The sequence below is a fragment of the Schistocerca cancellata genome, chromosome 4 (assembly GCF_023864275.1).
Source record: "Schistocerca cancellata isolate TAMUIC-IGC-003103 chromosome 4, iqSchCanc2.1, whole genome shotgun sequence".
NCBI lineage: Eukaryota > Metazoa > Arthropoda > Insecta > Orthoptera > Acrididae > Schistocerca > Schistocerca cancellata.
In genome coordinates, this window is record NC_064629.1 from 677334116 (window position 1) to 677354310 (window position 20195).

Below are 20195 nucleotides of genomic sequence, written 5' to 3' on the forward strand. Positions count from 1 at the left end.
AATTTTCATCCATACAGATCAGAAGCTTTCTGATCTTAGTGAGATATGTTCAGAAGCTTTCTGATCTCTAGTGATATATGTGGACTCTAGACTAGGAAATCTATTGCCTGTTTTGTTGAAAGGGTTGCACAGTTTTGGATTTTGGTCCCTGCAAGACAAATCAGGTAGCTCCCTTTGAAATTAATAATGTCTATTTTTTTCATTTTTGAAAGGTTCATTTTTGAATGCTTTCTGAAGGATGATTGCATAATTGTGAAGTTGTTTATGACGACTTTTTGTCACATTCCATTACCACCTTTCTGAATCCTCAGGTGACCCCTACAAGTCATCTAATATTCAGTAATTTTCCATCTATAGTTCCTGCCCAACAGTGCTAACTACATACATGTACTCCGATTATTGAAACTAAGTTGCTTTACATTTGCTGTGCAAGAATGAGGAGAATGAGGCATGTGATTGATTTAAATCATTAATAAATGTGACCTAAGCCTTTCACATAGGCAAACTGAAAATTTTCTTTTCTAGTTTTTCACACCTGTTTTCCATTTAAATTTTTAATAAACATAAAGATAAATGTTTCACTCCCTCCCTCATCCTTTCTTTCTCTTCTAATCTCTTCTAATTTCCTTATCTCTAATTTGGTTATGATGTAGAATAAAATGTTCTTTCATCTTTTAGGGAAGAAAGTCAATGTATCACAAGATATTCTAATACAATCACACAAAGTTCTTATCAATTTGTAAATCATACAGGGCTTGTCCTGGAAAATACATTAATTTTTATAGCATTGCAACTGAATTTTTTCACAGTCTTCTACAGAGGGTGCTATTTCCAGGAACGCTGCGAGAACATCACAAATTATAAGAAAAAATTCATATAACCAGATAGAAACTTATAAGAAGAAAAAATTCATATAACCAGGTACAAACTTGTTCAGTATCTTCACAACAAGAAGGAAGTGTTAGCATGGTATGAATAACCTATGAATGTGGCGTATCATGTTTTATAAAATATGATACTACATAAAAATCATTCTCAAGTGAATGTCATTTGACTGTGCAAACAGCAAGAGTAATATTTTTTATAGTAGTTAAGTGACAATTAGAGCCTTACTTGTCACGAATGTTGAAGGATTTCTGCATTTCCAAAGTATCAATAAATGTTAGGATGAAACATTTATTATTGATTAGTTGCTCAAACTGTAACATTGCAGCATCATAATTTGTCCTGGGGCCATTTACCCTAACCTGAAACATAAATATATGATTCCAGTAAACAAAAGAAACTGACAATCACAATAATTATGTCAAAGTAAAAATGCAGTTGAGAAATCTTATTACAAGGAGACAGAATGGCTGGCCAGTAATTACTTTCACGATATGAAATTCCCAGCAGTGCAGATAGCAACAACAACTAATCATGGTTTTTGTAACTTAAATCTTCCTTTTGGAGGAAAGAGGAGTTTGTTTGGAATTGGTTGGAAAGAGGGGACCAAATCACACAGACAAGATTGTGATGGAGCCACCTATTGTGAGAATGTAGGGGAGAAGGGTATCACATCTTATCCTCTCAACTTAGGGTTTGAGTTTCATTAAACATACCATACAACCCACCACCAGATTAACTGAAGTGTATAATTTCTTTGATGTAAAAAAAATACCAGCGTACTTAAATAAACTATAAGTTAGTTGAATATGTGGTAAAAAAGCAATCAACAAGATAAATGTGCAGAAATGATTACAGTTACTTAGAAATGAAAGTAAACATGCACATCATGTAAGTTTCAGAGATTTATATGATCACTGGAGAGCCAAGAACTCTTTAGATCAAGAAGATGAAATATATACATAACTCCTGATGCCACAGTATATTCATCTTCCAATTCTGAATCAGAACAAGAGCACAATATTAATTACTACTTTTTATACAATTATCTATCATGCACTACCCTGTGTTAAAGGTATATGTTAGTTTTCTGTCACAACAACAATTTATAATCCTTCCAGGACTTTCCATTATCATAAGAAACAAAACTTCTTGAGTGTATTTGATTTTAACTCTTTGAAAATATACAGAAATCAAATATAAACATGTAAAAAGCTTTAGAGATCACTATTTAATTATAATGCATTTCAAAAAATTGGCCAAACCACAGCAGAATTACAGAACCTTCAGGGCAACTCATACAGGACTAATGACCACTCCAAATTTTAAAAGATTTGTGATGTCAGTGATGAGAATATTAGCAATGGAGCACTAGCTATGGTGTTACAAAGGTGGGGAAAAGATTTGGTCATTTCCTTTCCAAAACAACCATTCTGGAATTTGCCTGAATTTATGGTAACCACAGAAAACTCAACTCTGGATGGACATAAACAGATTCAAACTTCACCCCTCTTAAATCTGAGTCCATGCCTTAACCATCCAGTGGCTTCACTTTGTTCCCTAACTATGAATTGCTTTCCCTTTAAGGTATTGCTATATAAAGTATTATGGGATATAAACTATATAAAAATACTAACACTTACAGTAGCAATAACAGAAACTAATCAGAAACTAATTTATTTCACACACAGAGAAAACTGTTAGATTTGAAAATTGTAAATGGTAGATTGTGTGTAATTATCATCAGTAAGAAAAATGTTTTTCATAATGTAATGAAATGGCAGGGCAATACTTATGTAATTTGTGTATTCTGCTTGTTATGGTTCAAGTCTCAAGCTGCTTGATGGAATACCCAAAACTACAAAGACTGCAAATTTACACTACGTACATTTCAGAAAGTGTTTTTTTTTTTCAGAACAAAAATATTACTCATCAAAATTTTCCTAAAAATTTAATTTTATATTCACTACTGAAGAGTGTTACAGAACAGAAAAGATCATATATTTGGTTGGTTTCTTTCAAATGTGTAAATTAGTTATGGTCTGACAGGAAATTAAAAATGTTACATCAACACTATAAAATGTTAAATATAACTATATGCTGTTTGCATGTTTTTAATCAGAGGAAGCTATTTTACTGCTGGCTTCCATTTGGAAAGCAACATCATCATGTGTTATTCTTTACCTGTTTACTTTGCAAGTATTATGTGCTTCCTATAGCAAACAATGAATATACAGAGTGATAAACACATAGTATATGCTAAAGATATATGTTACAAATATGTAAATTTATTTTGTTGCACAAAATTCACCTTTGGATCATTCAAAATTGGGTGGTCACTAACACCGGGGAAAAAAACTTTCATTATGTAGTTCTTATGGTCCAAAGTTGGTATTCCTGAAGATTCCAGATCAGCAGTAAGATCTGTCATATCAGTCTGCAGTTCGGCAAATGCTAGAAAACAAAGCAAGAGCCAAGATATAGAATAACATTTTAAAATTTGAAACTGTAGTAAGAAATTCAAAAGATAAATAAGTGTAAGCTATAAGGTACAAGACAAAATACGTTAAACATTGTGAGCTAAGGCTTTCCCAGTGTATATGTTGTTTGAAGGATTCTTGGGTGTCCAGCCAGATATGATTGTTCAATGCCCATGATATTTTGGTGAATAATCGTTCCGCCATCATCAGGTGGTGCTGATGCAATGAGCACTACCTGATGAGGGCAGAACAGTTATTTGCACAAATATCATGGGCATTCAACAATCATATCTGGCTGGACACCCGGGAACCCTTTGAACTATGTTACACATTATTATGGCATGCCAAATAACTTTTATAGATTGCTGCACTACACTTCTGAGTGATGCAAATAAATGGCACCATTTTTCAACGTAGTCACCAAGTCTCTGTAAACAACAGTCGGAGCACTCTACCAATTGTTCAACAACAGAAATCAATGATTGCTGCAAATCAGTTCCTCAATTGACTGGACACTGTCATCTCTGGTCTATATTGATGGCCTTCCTTCCTGATCACCATCACCCACATCTGTGTTGTCATGGTCAAATTGTTGGAACTGTTTCACTATGGCTGGAGGCGAAATTGCATATGGTTCATATACCGCGAGAATTTAATGGCGAATCTGTGTGCCATTTAGCCCTTTTGCTCACAAGAATCATACTGTCCCATGGAGTATGTTTCCAATTGCTGCTCCATTTCCCACTCACATTGTGATGGACTTGTTAGCCATACCACAGCAGAACTGTCTGCAGAAGATCCAGAACATACACTCTCTTCAAACACTGCACCACTCATGTTGGACAATGATCTTCGTGTAGGCTGACATGGTTAACTTACTTTTGAAGTCCACGCATACACAAAGTTCAATCAAATTACACACACTAGCTTCCTTTTTCACCAGCTGTGTTCCCTGTCCAGCCTCCACATGCCTCCTACACTTTCCTCTCCTCCCCCTCTCCCTGACAATCTGCATCTCCTCCCCCTCTCTTTCTCTGTCCATCTCTTTCTCTCCAGTCTATCTCCTCCTGATCCCATCTACCTGTCCATCTCCTGCTGTCCCCTTTCCTCATCTATTTCTTACTGTGCCCCCTCTTCCCCCAATGTCCATCTCTTCTTCCCACATCTCCGTGTTCATCTCCTCCTGCCTCCTCCCTACCCACCCATCTAATCTTGGCCCCTCCCTTTATCCATCTCCTCCTCCTCCTCCTCCACAGAGGTCCATTTCCTCCTAACTCCCTCTGTCCATCACCTGTAGCCCCCACTTTGCCAATCTTCGTGTAGGCTGACATGGTTAACTTACTTTTGAAGTCCACGCATACACAAAGTTCAATCAAATTACACACACTAGCTTCCTTTTTCACCAGCTGAGTTCCCTGTCCAGCCTCCACATGCCTCCTACACCTTCCTCTCCTCCCCCTCTCCCTGACAATCTGCATCTCCTCCCCCTCTCTTTCTCTGTCCATCTCTTTCTCTCCAGTCTATCTCCTCCTGATCCCATCTACCTGTCCATCTCCTGCTGTCCCCTTTCCTCATCTATTTCTTACTGCGCCCCCTCTTCCCCCAATGACCATCTCTTCTTCCCACATCTCCGTGTTCATCTCCTCCTGCCTCCCTCCCTACCCACCCACCTAATCTTGGCCCCTCCCTTTATCCATCTCCTCCTCCTCCTCCACAGAGGTCCATTTCCTCCTAACTCTCTCTGTCCATCACCTGTAGCCCCCACTTTGCCAATCACTTTGTGCCCTTTCTCTCCCTATCCATCCCCTCCAGCCCTCTCTTCTGTCCATACCCTCCTTCTCTTCCTGCTACTCTGCCCACCTTATCCTCCAGCCTCTGTTCATCTCCCCTTCCCCACTCTTTATGCCCAACTCCTCATCATACCATCCTCTCCCCATCTCTTCCTCCTTTCCTCTCTACCAAACTCCTGCTTCCCTTCTTTTCCTATTTTATTCTCCCCCCTCTTTGCCTATCTCCTCCTGTCCCCTCTCTCCCAATCTATCCCCTCCTGCCCCCGTCTCTGTCCATTGCCACCCCTAACCATCGCAAACTTCCCACAACCATGCTCATCTGCACATGTAGCCCCTGCAAAACAGGTCAATAAAGCAGACTAATACTTCATCCACAACACACCTGTTGTGCAGGGCAGCTTACCTGTCGGAGTGTTAAAACCGTTTTTTCCCCTGATGTATTGGCTCGCCCTGCACAGCACATTCATAAGGCAGGCCAATACTTGTACAATACAACATGTATATTGTGCAAGGTAGCCTACACATTGGGAACTGGAAAACAGTTTCTTGCTCGACATGTAGATGCCCTGCAGATCAGAATGGTAAGGCAAGTCGATACTATTCCCACACAACATGCCTGTCATGCACAGCATCCTAACATGGCAGAGGCTGAAAAAATAGGTGTTTGCCCTTATCTTCACTCTTACTCTTATTAGCGAATGCGAATGTGAAATAATCTGGGTTAAGCTAAGTATCAAAGGTGGGTCAGATATGATAGTCGGATGCTTCTATAGACCACCTGCATCAGCAACCGTAGTAGTTGAGCGCCTCAGAGAGAACCTGCAGAACGTCGTGAAGAAGTTTCATGATCATACTATTGTAATAGGGGGAGACTTCAATCTACCAGGTATAGAATGGGATAGTCACACAATCAGAACTGGAGCCAGGGACAGAGACTCTTGTGACATTATCCTGACTGCCTTGTCCGAGAATTACTTCGAGCAGATAGTTAGAGAACCAACTCGTGAAGCTAACGTTTTAGACCTCATAGCAACAAATAGACCGGAACTTTTCGACTCCGTGAATGTAGAAGAGGGTATCAGTGATCATAAGTCAGTGGTTGCATCAATGGCTACAAGTGTAATAAGAAATGCCAAGAAAGGAAGGAAAATATATTTGCTTAACAAGAGTGATAGGGCACAAATTGCAGAATATCTGAGTGACCACCATCAAACGTTCATTTCTGAGGAAGAGGATGTGGAACAAAAATGGAAAAAATTCAGAAACATCGTCCAGTACGCCTTAGACAAGTTCGTACCGACTAAGGTCCAAAGCGAGGGGAAAGATCCACCGTGGTATAACAATCATGTACGAAAGGTACTACGGAAACAAAGAAAGCTTCATCATAGGTTTAAGAGTAGTCGAATCATAGCTGATAAGGAAAAGCTGAACGAAGCGAAAAAGAGCGTAAAGAGAGCAATGAGAGAAGCATTCAACGAATTCGAACATACAACATTGGCAAACAATCTAAACAAGAACCCTAAAAAGTTTTGGTCATATGTAAAATCGGTAAGCGGATCTAAATCCCCTATTCAGTCACTCGTTGATCACGATGGCACCGAAACAGAGGACGACCGAAGAAAGGCAGAAATACTGAATTCAGTGTTCCGAAACTGTTTCACTGCGGAAAATCGTAACACGGTCCCTGACTTCAGCCGCCGCACGGACGCCAAAATGGAAAATATTGAAATAAACGATATCGGAATTGAAAAACAACTGCTATCACTTAGTAGCGGAAAAGCATTCGGACCAGACGAGATACCCTTAAGATTCTACAGTGATTATGCTAAAGAACTTGCCCCCTTTCTATCAGCAATTTATCGTAGATCGCTGGAAGAACGTAAAGTACCTAGCGACTGGAAGAAAGCGCAGGTCGTTCCCATTTTCAAGAAGGGTCATAAATCAGATGCGAATAATTATAGGCCTATTTCGCTTACGTCAATCTGTTGTAGAATAATGGAACATGTTTTGTGTTCTCGTATTATGACGTTCTTAGATAATACAAATCTCCTTCATCATAACCAACATGGATTCCGCAAACAGAGATCATGTGAAACTCAGCTCGCCCTATTTGCCCAAGAAATTCACAGTGCCGTAGACACTGGCGAGCAGATTGATGCCGTATTCCTGGACTTTAGGAAGGCATTTGATACGGTTCTGCACTTACGTTTAGTGAAAAAAATACGAGCTTACGGAATATCGGACCAGGTTTGTGATTGGATTCAGGATTTCCTAGAAGAAAGAACACAACATGTCATTCTTAACGGTTCAAAATCTGCAGATGTAGAGGTAATTTCGGGAGTACCGCAAGGAAGCGTGATAGGACCTTTATTGTTCACAATATACATAAATGACTTAGTTGACAACATCGGTAGCTCCGTGAGGCTATTTGCAGATGACACGGTTGTCTACAAGAAAGTAGCAACATCAGAAGACTCGTACGTACTCCAGGAAGACCTGCAGAGGATTAATGCATGGTGCGACAGCTGGCAGCTTTCCCTAAACGTAGATAAATGTAATATAATGCGCATACATAGGGGCAGAAATCCATTCCAGTACGATTATGCCATAGGTGGTAAATCATTGGAAGCGGTAACGACCGTAAAATACTTAGGAGTTACTATCCAGAGCGATCTGAAGTGGAATGATCACATAAAACAAATAGTGGGAAAAGCAGGCGCCAGGTTGAGATTCATAGGAAGAATTCTAAGAAAATGTGACTCATCGACGAAAGAAGTAGCTTACAAAACGCTTGTTCGTCCGATTCTTGAGTATTGCTCATCAGTATGGGACCCTTACCAGGTTGGATTGATAGAAGAGATAGACATGATCCAGCGAAAAGCAGCGCGATTCGTCATGGGGACATTTAGTCAGCGCGAGAGCGTTACGGAGATGCTGAACAAGCTCCAGTGGCGGACACTTCAAGAAAGGCGTTACGCAATACGGAGAGGTTTATTATCGAAATTACGAGAGAGCACATTCCGGGAAGAGATGGGCAACATATTACTACCGCCCACATATATCTCGCGTAATGATCACAACGAAAAAATCCGAGAAATTAGAGCAAATACGGAGACTTACAAGCAGTCGTTCTTCCCACGCACAATTCGTGAATGGAACAGGGAAGGGGGGATCAGATAGTGGTACAATAAGTACCCTCCGCCACACACCGTAAGGTGGCTCGCGGAGTATAGATGTAGATGTAGATGTAGATGTAGACTGGAGCTAGGAGGTTATAAAATCTACAGTGCAAATACTTATGAAGTTTGATTTGTATGTGCCGGATTTGGTTGAAATTGATGCCGGGTTTTGGGAATAGATCCCAGATATACAAACATACAGTACGAATTTTATTACTGAATTAAATATGGTGTCTTGCTGCACTCTGTAAAATATATTTCAGGTTGCGATGAAATATCTTTCTTTTGTAAGTCCAATTAACAATTTAATCATGTTTTTCAGCTACTTTTCTATAACATAATGACACCATTCATATAAAAAACGTTACCAACACTCCATATCTGCTGTATCCTGCTCATTCTACAATCTAAACACTTCGTTAATATCAATGCCACTAGAATTATTTAACAGTAATATTAGAGCACCTAATTTATGCAGTATTGCAAAATAGTATCATGATCTTACGTACTGTTTACATAACAAGCACCTCACATAATATTACAGTGACTCCTGCAAACAAGTGCTATTTTGTACTTCAAGCTAGGACACCAAATATACTGTACCATATTTATGTTCTTACCTTGTTTACATTCAGAACGCACATTACTCTCCAGTGTATCCATTTGTATTTGAATCCTTTTATATTCCCTTTCAGCTTGAGTTGATCGACGTCGATACACAACCAGTATGATAATAAATATGAAAATTAAAAAGAAAGAAATTGCAGCAATTCCTGCTATGGCCCATGGTGAAAATGAATATGGTTTGACAACTTCATAACGAAGATAACCTATTGTAAACCTTAGACTTCTCCCAACACGGACAACAACTAATGGGAGGCCTTCATCTGTTTTGATGCCGAGTTCATCTGTGCTCGGAGGCTGTGATTCAGGTGGCGTACACACTAATTGTGTTAAAGCAAGAGATGTCACATTGCATGGCTGGGTTCCAATGGTGACATTAACATCTGATTCGTCACTAGCCAGATTCAAATTCTCTCCCTGAAATAAAAAACAATAAATGTGTTACCATACATCCATACATATTATGCTCTTCACTACGATGATGATGTATGTAAGTCATTTATCAGGTAAAAGAATATACGGACAAGGACAAAATTTCTTGAGCTGGGACAAAAATGTCAGTGATATGATGAAAATTTGTTTTGTTAATTTCAAATAATGTAATCAAGTGGTAACTTTGTCTGTAGAATAGTTTTGTTTCTACAGCTTTTTAAAGTATTAATACACTGGTTTGCAAAACTTAAGGACAAAAGTAAATTTCTTGTGATGATTCTCTTCTGAGTAATACAGCTCGATGAAACATGGACCATACACAGAAAGAACTACTACAGTATAGCACCGAAGGTAACTGAAAGAAATATACAATGAGATGAATAGAAATGACACTTTTATTGAAAGAAAATAAGTACACTAAAAAAGGAGATGCATGGTTATTAATAGGATGTGTGGTCACCACAGGCAGCAATGCATGCTCTGCAACAAGCTCCCACACTGGACACAAGTTAAGTGAAGTATTCTTGCGGTAGGCACTCCATGCCTCCGCTAGCATGGTTGACAACTGCTGGATAATCATTGGTGCACCTGAACATACTTTAATACCTCTTCTCAACTCATCCCACATGTGCTCCACTGGATTTAAGTCAGGGAATGGGTATGTCAATCCTTTTGCCGAATATCATCTTGTTCCATGAGGAGCTTTGCCTGCACTGTTCGAACACTGCCACCCATAAAAATTAAATCAGGGTCAAATGTACCCCTGAAAAGAAGCATGTGGGGAAGAGGTAGTGTCACAATAACATTGACTGATGAGTATATTGTGTTCAAAGATTTGGAAGTCAGTATGCCAATGTAACATTATGCCTCCCCACACCATAACACCTAGACTACCAACATGGTCATATCTGACAATGTCCTTAAGTGCATTAAGTGTTACCACCTCTTGCCATATGAGGGTATCCAGAATCACTACTCAGACTGAATTTGCTGTCATCTGAGAAGAGTACGTAACCCCATTCCTTGTTGGTCAGGCCCCTACACTCTTGACAACATTGCAAACTGTGTCACAGATGTGTGGGTGTCAACGGAACATGATTTACTGATCACTGTGCATAGAGACTACAACTACATAGTTGCTGCAACAGTGTGACTGTGGAGCATCAGATTGCATACCTTGCAGTCCTGTTAAATGTGGCTGCAATTGCACCTGCTGCTTAGTGTGGGTCCATTCTTGCCTGTTGCACAGTGTAGCAGTCATCTCCTGCAGTAGTTAGCCATGGCTGACCACCTGCTCTCCTTTGGGCAGCAGTGCCTGGAGTTGGGATGCTCCCCATGTACATGAAACAATACTGTGCATAATATAAAATTCCTGGGCTATACTCTTCATACTTTATTCTTCTTGCAGTTTCGCAGTGATTCTTCCCTGTACGAAGTCATCCAGATGTTGTTGGGGTATGTTGTAATGGAAATCACCACCAAAATGCACCACAACTGCTCACTGATTGACACACGCTTTCTTTTCTTGTTCCTTCTACTACTTTATGTTGAGTGGCCTGTCCCATTTTGCACTATAGTTACCATGACTTCACACCATGTGATGTCCAACTTCCTGTGCACAACTGGGAGACCTCCAGCAACATGCTCCCGCACTCTCTATCATTTCTACCAAACAGTTCATATGTTACCTTACTTTATCTAGATTGTCCTTAGGTTTTGCAGTATTGTACATATCACGTTACAGTGAATAAACTGAACTACTGTGTGGTCATAAAATTCTTTGCTTATCAATGGAAATTCATCCAATGTTGCCAAAGATTTCAGTGAATTTTGCATTGATAAGTGACAATGAGAAAATTTTGTCATGATGAGTGCCACATTTGCATCAGTGCCCTCTAAGGGTGAAAGATAATCACTGGCAAGTGTTACCAAAATGCATTGGCCTATATGACATTTAAGTAAAAAATAAAACGCATATATTGCCTCACATAATTACTGCCAAACCAAGAAATTTTCTTATTTCTCAAAAAAAATTTTCATGAGAAGTAAGTGGTAGTTCATTTTTCTTTATACGAGCCACAGTGCAAGCCATGAAAGTATGTCAAAAATGTTAATTTGAATTTAATTTACTCACCTGATGGATAAGCATATCTATGTGAATTGCATCAAAGGAAAGAAATAATAGTGAGTTGTTATACAGTACCATCTAGATTTTTGCATTCTTCTACAAAACAGTTTGCCCTTGGTTATTTTTATCAAAGCATGTATTTCATACAGTCTAAAAAAAAAGGCAAATTTGACTGCTAAAGACTGGAATGTGAAAAATCGGTCTCTGAAAGTTATTCTGATTTCACTTGGTACAGAATAAATACTGATGTTCTTTTCAATGGTTCCCATTTCAGGAGTTCTTTCTTTTGTTTTGTTCTGAAAGGATATACTTGATATCCAGTTTGGATCCACCCTTTGTTTCTTAGTGAGTCTGTTTACTGTTCATAAATTGATATGCAGCAGAATGACAGTAAATGTACTGGTGTACTGCTTAGATTTATGCATTTTTATACTTCATTTTGTAATCAGATTATACATGGGCAGCAAACTTATTTTATGAATCAATTTACATAGCAATGTTGAAATATCAGATAATAAGGTAGAAAATATACATTGTGCTAACTGTGCAGCATATAAATGTCATGCAAAAGTATAATGCAATCAAAGAATGTTGTAAAAATATAATGAAGCTACTTGTGAATGTAGAAGAAAGATTATTCCATTACAACTTTTGCCATTAGACTACATATACACAGCGTACATATCCACAACAATACCTTTTGGGCATTCTTCATGCACAGAAGTTAAAGTGTTTATTTTAAGACAATTTCAGAATAAAATTCAGTCACCAGATGAACAGTTATTTTTATTTTGCTTTACCAATTTCTACAGATTAACCTGTCATCTTCAGAAGCCTACAAAATTTGGGATAATGTATTTCATAAGAACTTGGCCATACATTTGTGTAAAGTAAGAGAAGCCTATTACAAAAACTTACTTAATATTGGTTTAGCAGATATCACTGTCTTCTTCACAGAAGTACAGGGTGATTCAAAAAGAATACCACAACTTTAAAAATGTGTATTTAATGAAAGAAACATAATATAACCTTCTGTTATACATCATTACAAAGAGTATTTAAAAAGGTTTTTTTTTTCACTCAAAAACAAGTTCAGAGATGTTCAATATGGCCCCCTCCAGACACTCGAGCAATATCAACCTGATACTCCAACTCGTTCCACACTCTCTGTAGCATATCAGGTGTAACAGTTTGGATAGCTGCTGTTATTTCTCGTTTCAAATCATCAATGGTGGCTGGGAGAGGTGGCCGAAACACCATATCCTTAACATACCCCCATAAGAAAAAATCACAGGGGGTAAGATCAGGGCTTCTTGGAGGACAGTGATGAAGTGCTCTGTCACAGGCTGCCTGGCGGCCGATCCATCGCCTCGGGTAGTTGACGTTCAGGTAGTTACGGACAGATAAGTGCCAATGTGGTGGCGCTCCATCCTGCTGAAATATGAATTGTTGTGCTTCTTGTTCGAGCTGAGGGAACAGCCAATTCTCTAACATCTCCAGATACTGTAGTCCAGTTACAGTAGCACCTTCGAAGAAAAAGGGACCAAAAACTTTATTGGCTGAAATGGCACAGAAAAAGTTCACCTTAGGCGAGTCACGTTCATACTGAGTTGTTTCCCGCGGATTCTCAGTGCCCCATACTTCGTTCGAAATGCACTGTCGATTCACTTCTGCCATACTCAATAACACAAAAAGCTTTCTGTTGAGCGGTCGCCATCTTAGCATCAACTGACGCTGACGCCTAGTCAACAGCGCCTCAAGCGAACAAATGTACAACTAAATGAAACTTTATAGCTCCCTTAATTCGCCGACAGATAGTGCTTAGCTCTGCCTTTTGTCGTTGCAGAGTTTTAAATTCCTAAAGTTGTGGTATTCTTTTTGAATCACCCTGTATAATGCCATGAAGTTCAAAGATGTGCATATTGTACTGGATAATTATAACAACAGATTTACTGCAAATTATCAATATGTGCTTATAATTATCACATTCAACACGTACATTTATGAATGTGTCATGCCATTATGCTGTTTCGAAGAAGATATCGATACAAAAGGGCTAATTTTGGAACATTTTCCTGCTCAACCATCACTAATTTCAATGAAATTTTATGATAACATTTGCAGATGACCAAATGAACATTAGTAAAGTTCAACATTTGTCAAAGCAATACTGACTGAGATAAAGTCACTTATTTGACTCCATGTGCAACTTTGCACAGAGCGAGCATAGATTTCTGGAATTTGAGCTGTTATATCTCAGGGAATATTTTGTTAGAAGGAATGAAATTTGGTTGTTTTATATGGCTGCAGGCATTCTCTTAAGAATAATAATGAAAAAAATTTTACGAGTCATATTCAGCCAGAAACTCTTAGCCAAATTCGCCCGAAAATAGTTTGGATTCTTATATCTCAAGGACTAAAGGTATCACAAATGAGAAACTTGATGTGTACTAACCTAACAACACAAGGTTCTCAGATACAAAGTTCATTTATGAACCCCTTTATAATACCGAACAAGTTAAGTGTAAAGTTGAAGATTTTGTAAAAAGGTAAAAAAATGTGATGTTTACAACTGGTTTTTGCACAAAAAAAAAAGCCTCTGTTCACTAGAAAGACCATTATTTCAACCACCTAAAAAAGAAGTATGTTGGATTATCCAATGTAGACCAACAATACTAGATAATTTGAATCAAAGTTGGGCACGAGAATTGCGTCAAGAAAAAAATGTAAATTTTGGTTTCTTATATCTCACAGAGTAAATGCATACTGAACATGAAACTTAATACACAATAGCTCAGTGGCACAAGGATGTGGATTACAAAATTTCATTCACCTGCTATTTTCCAGTAACCTGCAGATTTGTAGAAAATATTACGATTTTGTGAGGAGGTGAAACTATTGTATATTTGACATTTCGGTTACATACACTATTTTATGTTACAGCTTCAAAACCAATTTCATTTGAAACAACATATTTTAAGGTACCTACCCCCTAGAACAGTGGGCAAAATTTTCAATATGGTCTAACAACGCTACATAGATTGAGGCGAACTACCCAGAAAGATCGCACCGTGAAAAAAGTTTTAGTTTGGTTTCTTATATTTTGTTGATTACATGCATGATAAACAAGGAACTTTTGACACAAAACTTAGTAACAAAAGGTATTCCAATGTAAAATATCATTCACATACTGTTCTCTAAATTTCTAAAAACATTTCAAACTTGATTTTTGTAAAAATTACAAAAATCAATCACATTCAATATACTTTTAGAAAATCTCTTCTCCATAACTGATTTCAAGCTGGAAAGAGCATGTCTTCAAGCATTCAGAAAATCAAATTTGCTTTTCCAGTGAGTTCTAACAATACCTGAAATTAGGAGACAAATTTGAGGAAAGGCACCACTGCAACAGGCTACATTGCACCAGCCTGTTGTCTTTGCTTCGTTGCATGTGGTTTCTGTTTTTAAATTGTCAAGTAATATCTTACTATACAGTGTTGTTCCTTGGTGTCATTGTCACTACCGCTTCAAGAACAGAAATCGGCAACTCCATTGCCATAGAGGTCATGCCTAATAGCTGTGCTATACTAGCCATGGGGGGAATTCTTCATCCAGGTCCCCAGGCCTCTAATTTGGTTTCTTAATTTAGGTTCTAAATCCTTGTGGTGGTACCTGTCTGCTTACAAAGCCATTTATTAAATACTTTATCTCCAGTTTATCAAATCTGGAGGAATATCTCACGTAGATGGCTAGCAAGAAGTTGATTTTCAACTTCTTGACATTGCAACATTATTGACATATCAACAGAACAAAATGATGCACTGACAAAATTTATGCATGCTTGAGGACTGAAACATTCATTTTATCAGCTCCAAAGACAGGATGCTTGTTGGGTATTAGCAAAACACCTCATTTCCACACTCTCTATTCCTTCAATATCTTCATGTGGCAGACAGCATCAATTTCCAGGAAATTAACAACAGAAAGTAGCTAACAAATTAAAAAAAAAAAATAAATAAAACTGCAATGTTGAGAACTTTAAAATAAAAACTGATATTCCTTTTTACTTGCTGCCTATCTGAGATACTCTCACAGATTTGAGACTCGGAGATACAGTACTTAGCAAATGGCTTTGTAAGCAGACAGGGATCATCACAAGTCTTGGAACTTAAGCTATGAAATCAAATTGCAGGACTGGAGACCTGATTGAAGAAACCTGGCACTGCATGGCTATCGGGCATGATCCCTAAGGCTATGGGATTGCTTGTACATGTTCATGAACTGGTAGTAACAATGTCACCCTGGACCAGTGCAATATAGTGAGATATTACTTTTCAATGTAAAAATAAAAACCATATGCAACAAAACATGGACAACAGGTTGCTGTCATGTAGCCCGTTGCAGTGGTGCATTGCCTCAAATTTGTCTGTCACTTTCAGGTATTGTTAGTGCACATTGTAAAATCAAACATGATTTTATGAATGCATGGAAATGTGCTCTTCCCAGCTGTGATTAGTTTGAAATCAATTGTGAAGAAGAGATTTTCTAAAAGCACACTGAATTGGATTGATTTTTGTAATTTTTAGGAAAATCAAGTTTAAAATTGTTTTGTAGGAATTTAGAAAGCAGTATGTGAATAATATTCTATACTGGACAACCTTAAACAGCAGTTTTTGACCTTTTTACAAAATCTTCAACTTTGCACTTAACCTGTCAGTATCTGAAAGTGGTACATAAACAAAACTTCAAATCTGAGAACCCTGTGTTATTAGATTAGTGCATGTCAAGTTTCTCATTTGTCACACCTTTAGCCATTGAGATATGAGGATCCAAACTTAGAAATCTTTTAGGGCGAATTTGTCTAAAAGTTTCTGGCTGAATATGGCTTGTAAAATTCTTTTCATTATTATTCTTAAGAGAAAGCTTACAGTTGTATAAAATGACCACATTTTACTTCTTTCAACAAAACACTGCCTGAGATATAACAGCTCAAAGTCTCCAGAAATTCACGCTCACTCTGCGCAAAGTCGCACATGGAATCAAACAAGTGACTGTATCTTGCCGAGTATTACTTCAGCAATCTTTAAGCTTTACCAGTGTTCATTGGGGACATGTGTGAATGTTCACATAAAATTTCATCAAAATCCGTGATGGTGGAGCAGGGAGGCCTACATGAGTTGAAATGGGATGATGCACCTGCTAAACCAAAGTCTTTGAAAAACACTTCTTCTACTTTACATAAATGCACAGCAAAATTCTCATGATTTATATTACCTCATATTTTGTAGTTTTGTGAAGATGACAGATGAACCTACTGAAATTGGTAAGGCAAAATAAAAATAGCCGTACAACAGATGACCAAATTTAATTCTGAAATATATACTATAATAGAGTTACAGAGAAAATAACAGCTGTGAGTGAAATCATTTTAAGATAAGCTGTACACCAGAGTACAGTAATCAGTTTGAAAAATGTGTGACTAGGACCCGCGTAAGAAGAGCATATGATTCAGACCTAAAATTATTGTTATTTACTTATTAAAAAAGCAAACAATGAATATAACCACATGAAAATTTGTTAAAGATGCCCAATTCACACACAGTAGAAATTTGCTTAGAGCTTTACACAGCTATAGATTTCACTAACCTCAATCACTAAAGTGTCCCCTTTGTACAATTTTATCTCATTTGGAAATCTGAAGAACTGGGGATCATCCACATACAATAGCTGAGACCTTAGATTTTGGAAATGTTTCTCCAGATCCTTTACTGTTTCAACATTATCCATAATGAATCCAATACGTAATGCCAGTGTTGTTTCCCTAAATTTAGGTAACGAGCGAGGAATTAAGTGAGCTGATCTACGTGTACGAGACATCTGCCAGAACTTCATGTTCACAGGCGGTGATGGGCATTCCATTTGTGCCATATTTAAAACAGTGCATTCCTATAAAGAAAACAGATGAACTTTTAGTTTTATTATTTTGTGTAACATTCACAGAGAAGCTCTAATATTTGTACATTACAGTCATGTTATCTCAAAATGCAGAAATATAATATACATAGTAAATTAACCTCCATAAACAGAAATACACAACAAAAACTGATCCAGAATATTATCTACATTAATATTTTTTCAGTCCTTATCTGTACGTTTTGAGGATTTCAGCCACATTATCACATATACTAAAGTATGGAACATTACACCTAACCAGATGTGTATATACATGTTATTTCAACTCACTCTCTGTTTCTCAGAGGGAGAATAATTTATTTTACATTTAGTGGAAACTTCTCAAAATTAAACTTTCCTTGCTCTTAAATTCGGCAAAAATAACTCATAAATACTCCCATTTCTTGATAAACATGATGATGCAAGGCAATTTAAGTATACATTTAAATATACCAGTGCCTTAAGATATCTATGGCTTAATAATATTATGCTTTTTAAACTGAAAGGTCAGTGTAAGAAACTTATCATGTGAACATAATGTTCATTATTGCTAAGCTGATTTTTAAAAAATCGCAAGAAAATGTCTGTTGTTGTGTAATTACACAAGAAACAAAAACAAACCTATTCCAATGAAAGCAATGATAACAAATATTTTTGAGCTTTGTGGAATTTGACAATGAATGTCATATATTGTCTTCCTCTGTATTCATCTTGTTCCAAGCCTTAACAACAGATGAGGTATCTGTTAGAAAATTTGAATACTTTTTTTATTTATTTATTAAAGCAACAGGTAGGAGATTGCACTATAGTAAAAGTGTAGGACAGAGATGTTATAGGGTCTGGAGACCAGCAGATAAATAACAATTGTTATGGGGTTACACAAAAACCACATTCCTCAAATTTATAACTTCAAAAGAATTTAACATCTTAGTGGAGTGAAAGGTTTCATTTATGCATATTTTATACAGCACATGAAACTGTTGATGGTAATTCACCCATTGGTTAGGGATGTTAAGCCTAGCATTTTGTAAGTAGTAGGCTATGTGCCAGTACCAGGTTTCAAACTCTTCCTCTTCTCTTATTGTTATGAACAACAAAAACATGCACTACACTCTACAAGTACTTATAGTACTTACCTTCACTAAACAGTTATACAAAAGGTACAGTAATTATACATTATAACAGACAACAGACACTGTACTAAAATAATCAAAATCTATACAGTCAAATGGTTGAAAAATATGTATCGGACTTCTGCACAATGTCTTATGACTTTACTTATTCCTTCTTTTTCCATATAATGACCAAAAATTCTTACTTTAAGCTGTCATAAACTTATCACATAAGGAAAAATTCACAGTTTAATTTCATAGCAATATTTATGCAACATGCAACTGATGTGGTATGTATGCCCTTGGCTATTTTATTTTTAAAAACATCAGGACTCAAACTAGAGCATCAGTATCTTTATCAAATTGATTTGCACATTCTGGAAGCCTCAGGCACATCTTTAAGACACTTGTTGCCACTGTTTTGTAACAAACAATGTGTGCATGTGATTAATCCAATTGTCACTCCATCGAAAGACTACAAATTTCTCAAAGAAGGTGACGGTCAATCTTATTTCCAAGTAGGAAAGAATATGCAATGCCTTCAGTCTCATTTTTACATAACTGAATTTATTTCCTACACACATTAAAATCATTATTTGGATTTTCTGGTAGAAGCTGGGACTGTTTTACAGCAGCAGAGATAAAACTGAGTCATGGATGAATAGTAAAATCAATCCAAAGAAATGCCAGAAATGTGCTTTGATATGAAGCTCTAAATTAATGTTTTTAGTCATCTTCCTATGCTGTAACTAAATTAAGTTTCAGAAAATTAATGCTACACTTATTTGTTCTTTGTTCAGAAGTTACAATAAAGATGACACTTACAGTTTTATTAACTGGATTTGGTTCATCTTCTACATACACAACCATTTCAGGTTTCAGTATGGTGTCAAGGTTTGTCCCATGTACAGTAATCATTCTTCCTCCAGAAGCAAAGCTTTTTAATGGTTTAATTTCCATTATTGTTGGATCCTGAGTATAATTGAAAGGATTTCCTTCAAGAGTTCTGTTGGCACCATCAATAACAAGAGTGAGACGTTGAATACATGTTGGCTGAGTGGCTCGAGAAGTGGTACACATGAGGCGGCTGCTGGATGCTTGAGTTGCATTAACATGGCACGGTAGTCCATCAAGCCAAGCAGAGATACTGCTTCCAATATTTAGGTACTGACCAGTGATGGCAAGTTGAGTTCCACCACTCTGTGGTCCCATAGGAGGAAACACACCCTCTAACTTCACATCCTGAATGACAAAAAGAAAAAAGAAAATACTAAATAAAGTCATCATTGTCATCACAAACTAGCTGTCATTGATACTGATTGCAAAAACATGAAACACACTCTATTATAAATAAGGCTACCAAAGTATTAGGAGTGTTCCAACATGTATTTTGAAGTGTATTCTTGTGGACTGTTGATAAGTTGTTACCACCCCTTTGAACAAAGGCTCCTCCACTGCTGCGATGAACTACAATAATTACCTGACTGGAGATAACTGCCAACTGTTTGACCTTTCCATAATCTCCAGTCCCTACTCATATCCCTAGACCCATCCAATAGCCTCTCCTCCAAATCCATTTCCCTTCTCATTCTATCCCCTGCATGTCCACCTTC

The 20195-nt window shown here is 37.4% G+C and overlaps 1 protein-coding gene across 1 annotated transcript in view; it reads right to left on the reverse strand.

The window, feature by feature from the left end:
• Positions 1-20195, reverse strand: part of LOC126184378 (plexin-B) — a 981143-nt gene that overhangs the window by 25797 nt on the left and 935151 nt on the right. Inside the window, exons 10-14 of the mRNA XM_049926762.1 lie at positions 19408-19824; positions 17165-17464; positions 8955-9375; positions 3197-3339; positions 1114-1247 (exon numbers count right to left, since the gene is read on the reverse strand). Coding sequence (XP_049782719.1) covers positions 1114-1247; positions 3197-3339; positions 8955-9375; positions 17165-17464; positions 19408-19824 — 1415 coding nt within the window. The remainder of the gene's footprint in view (positions 1-1113; positions 1248-3196; positions 3340-8954; positions 9376-17164; positions 17465-19407; positions 19825-20195) is intronic.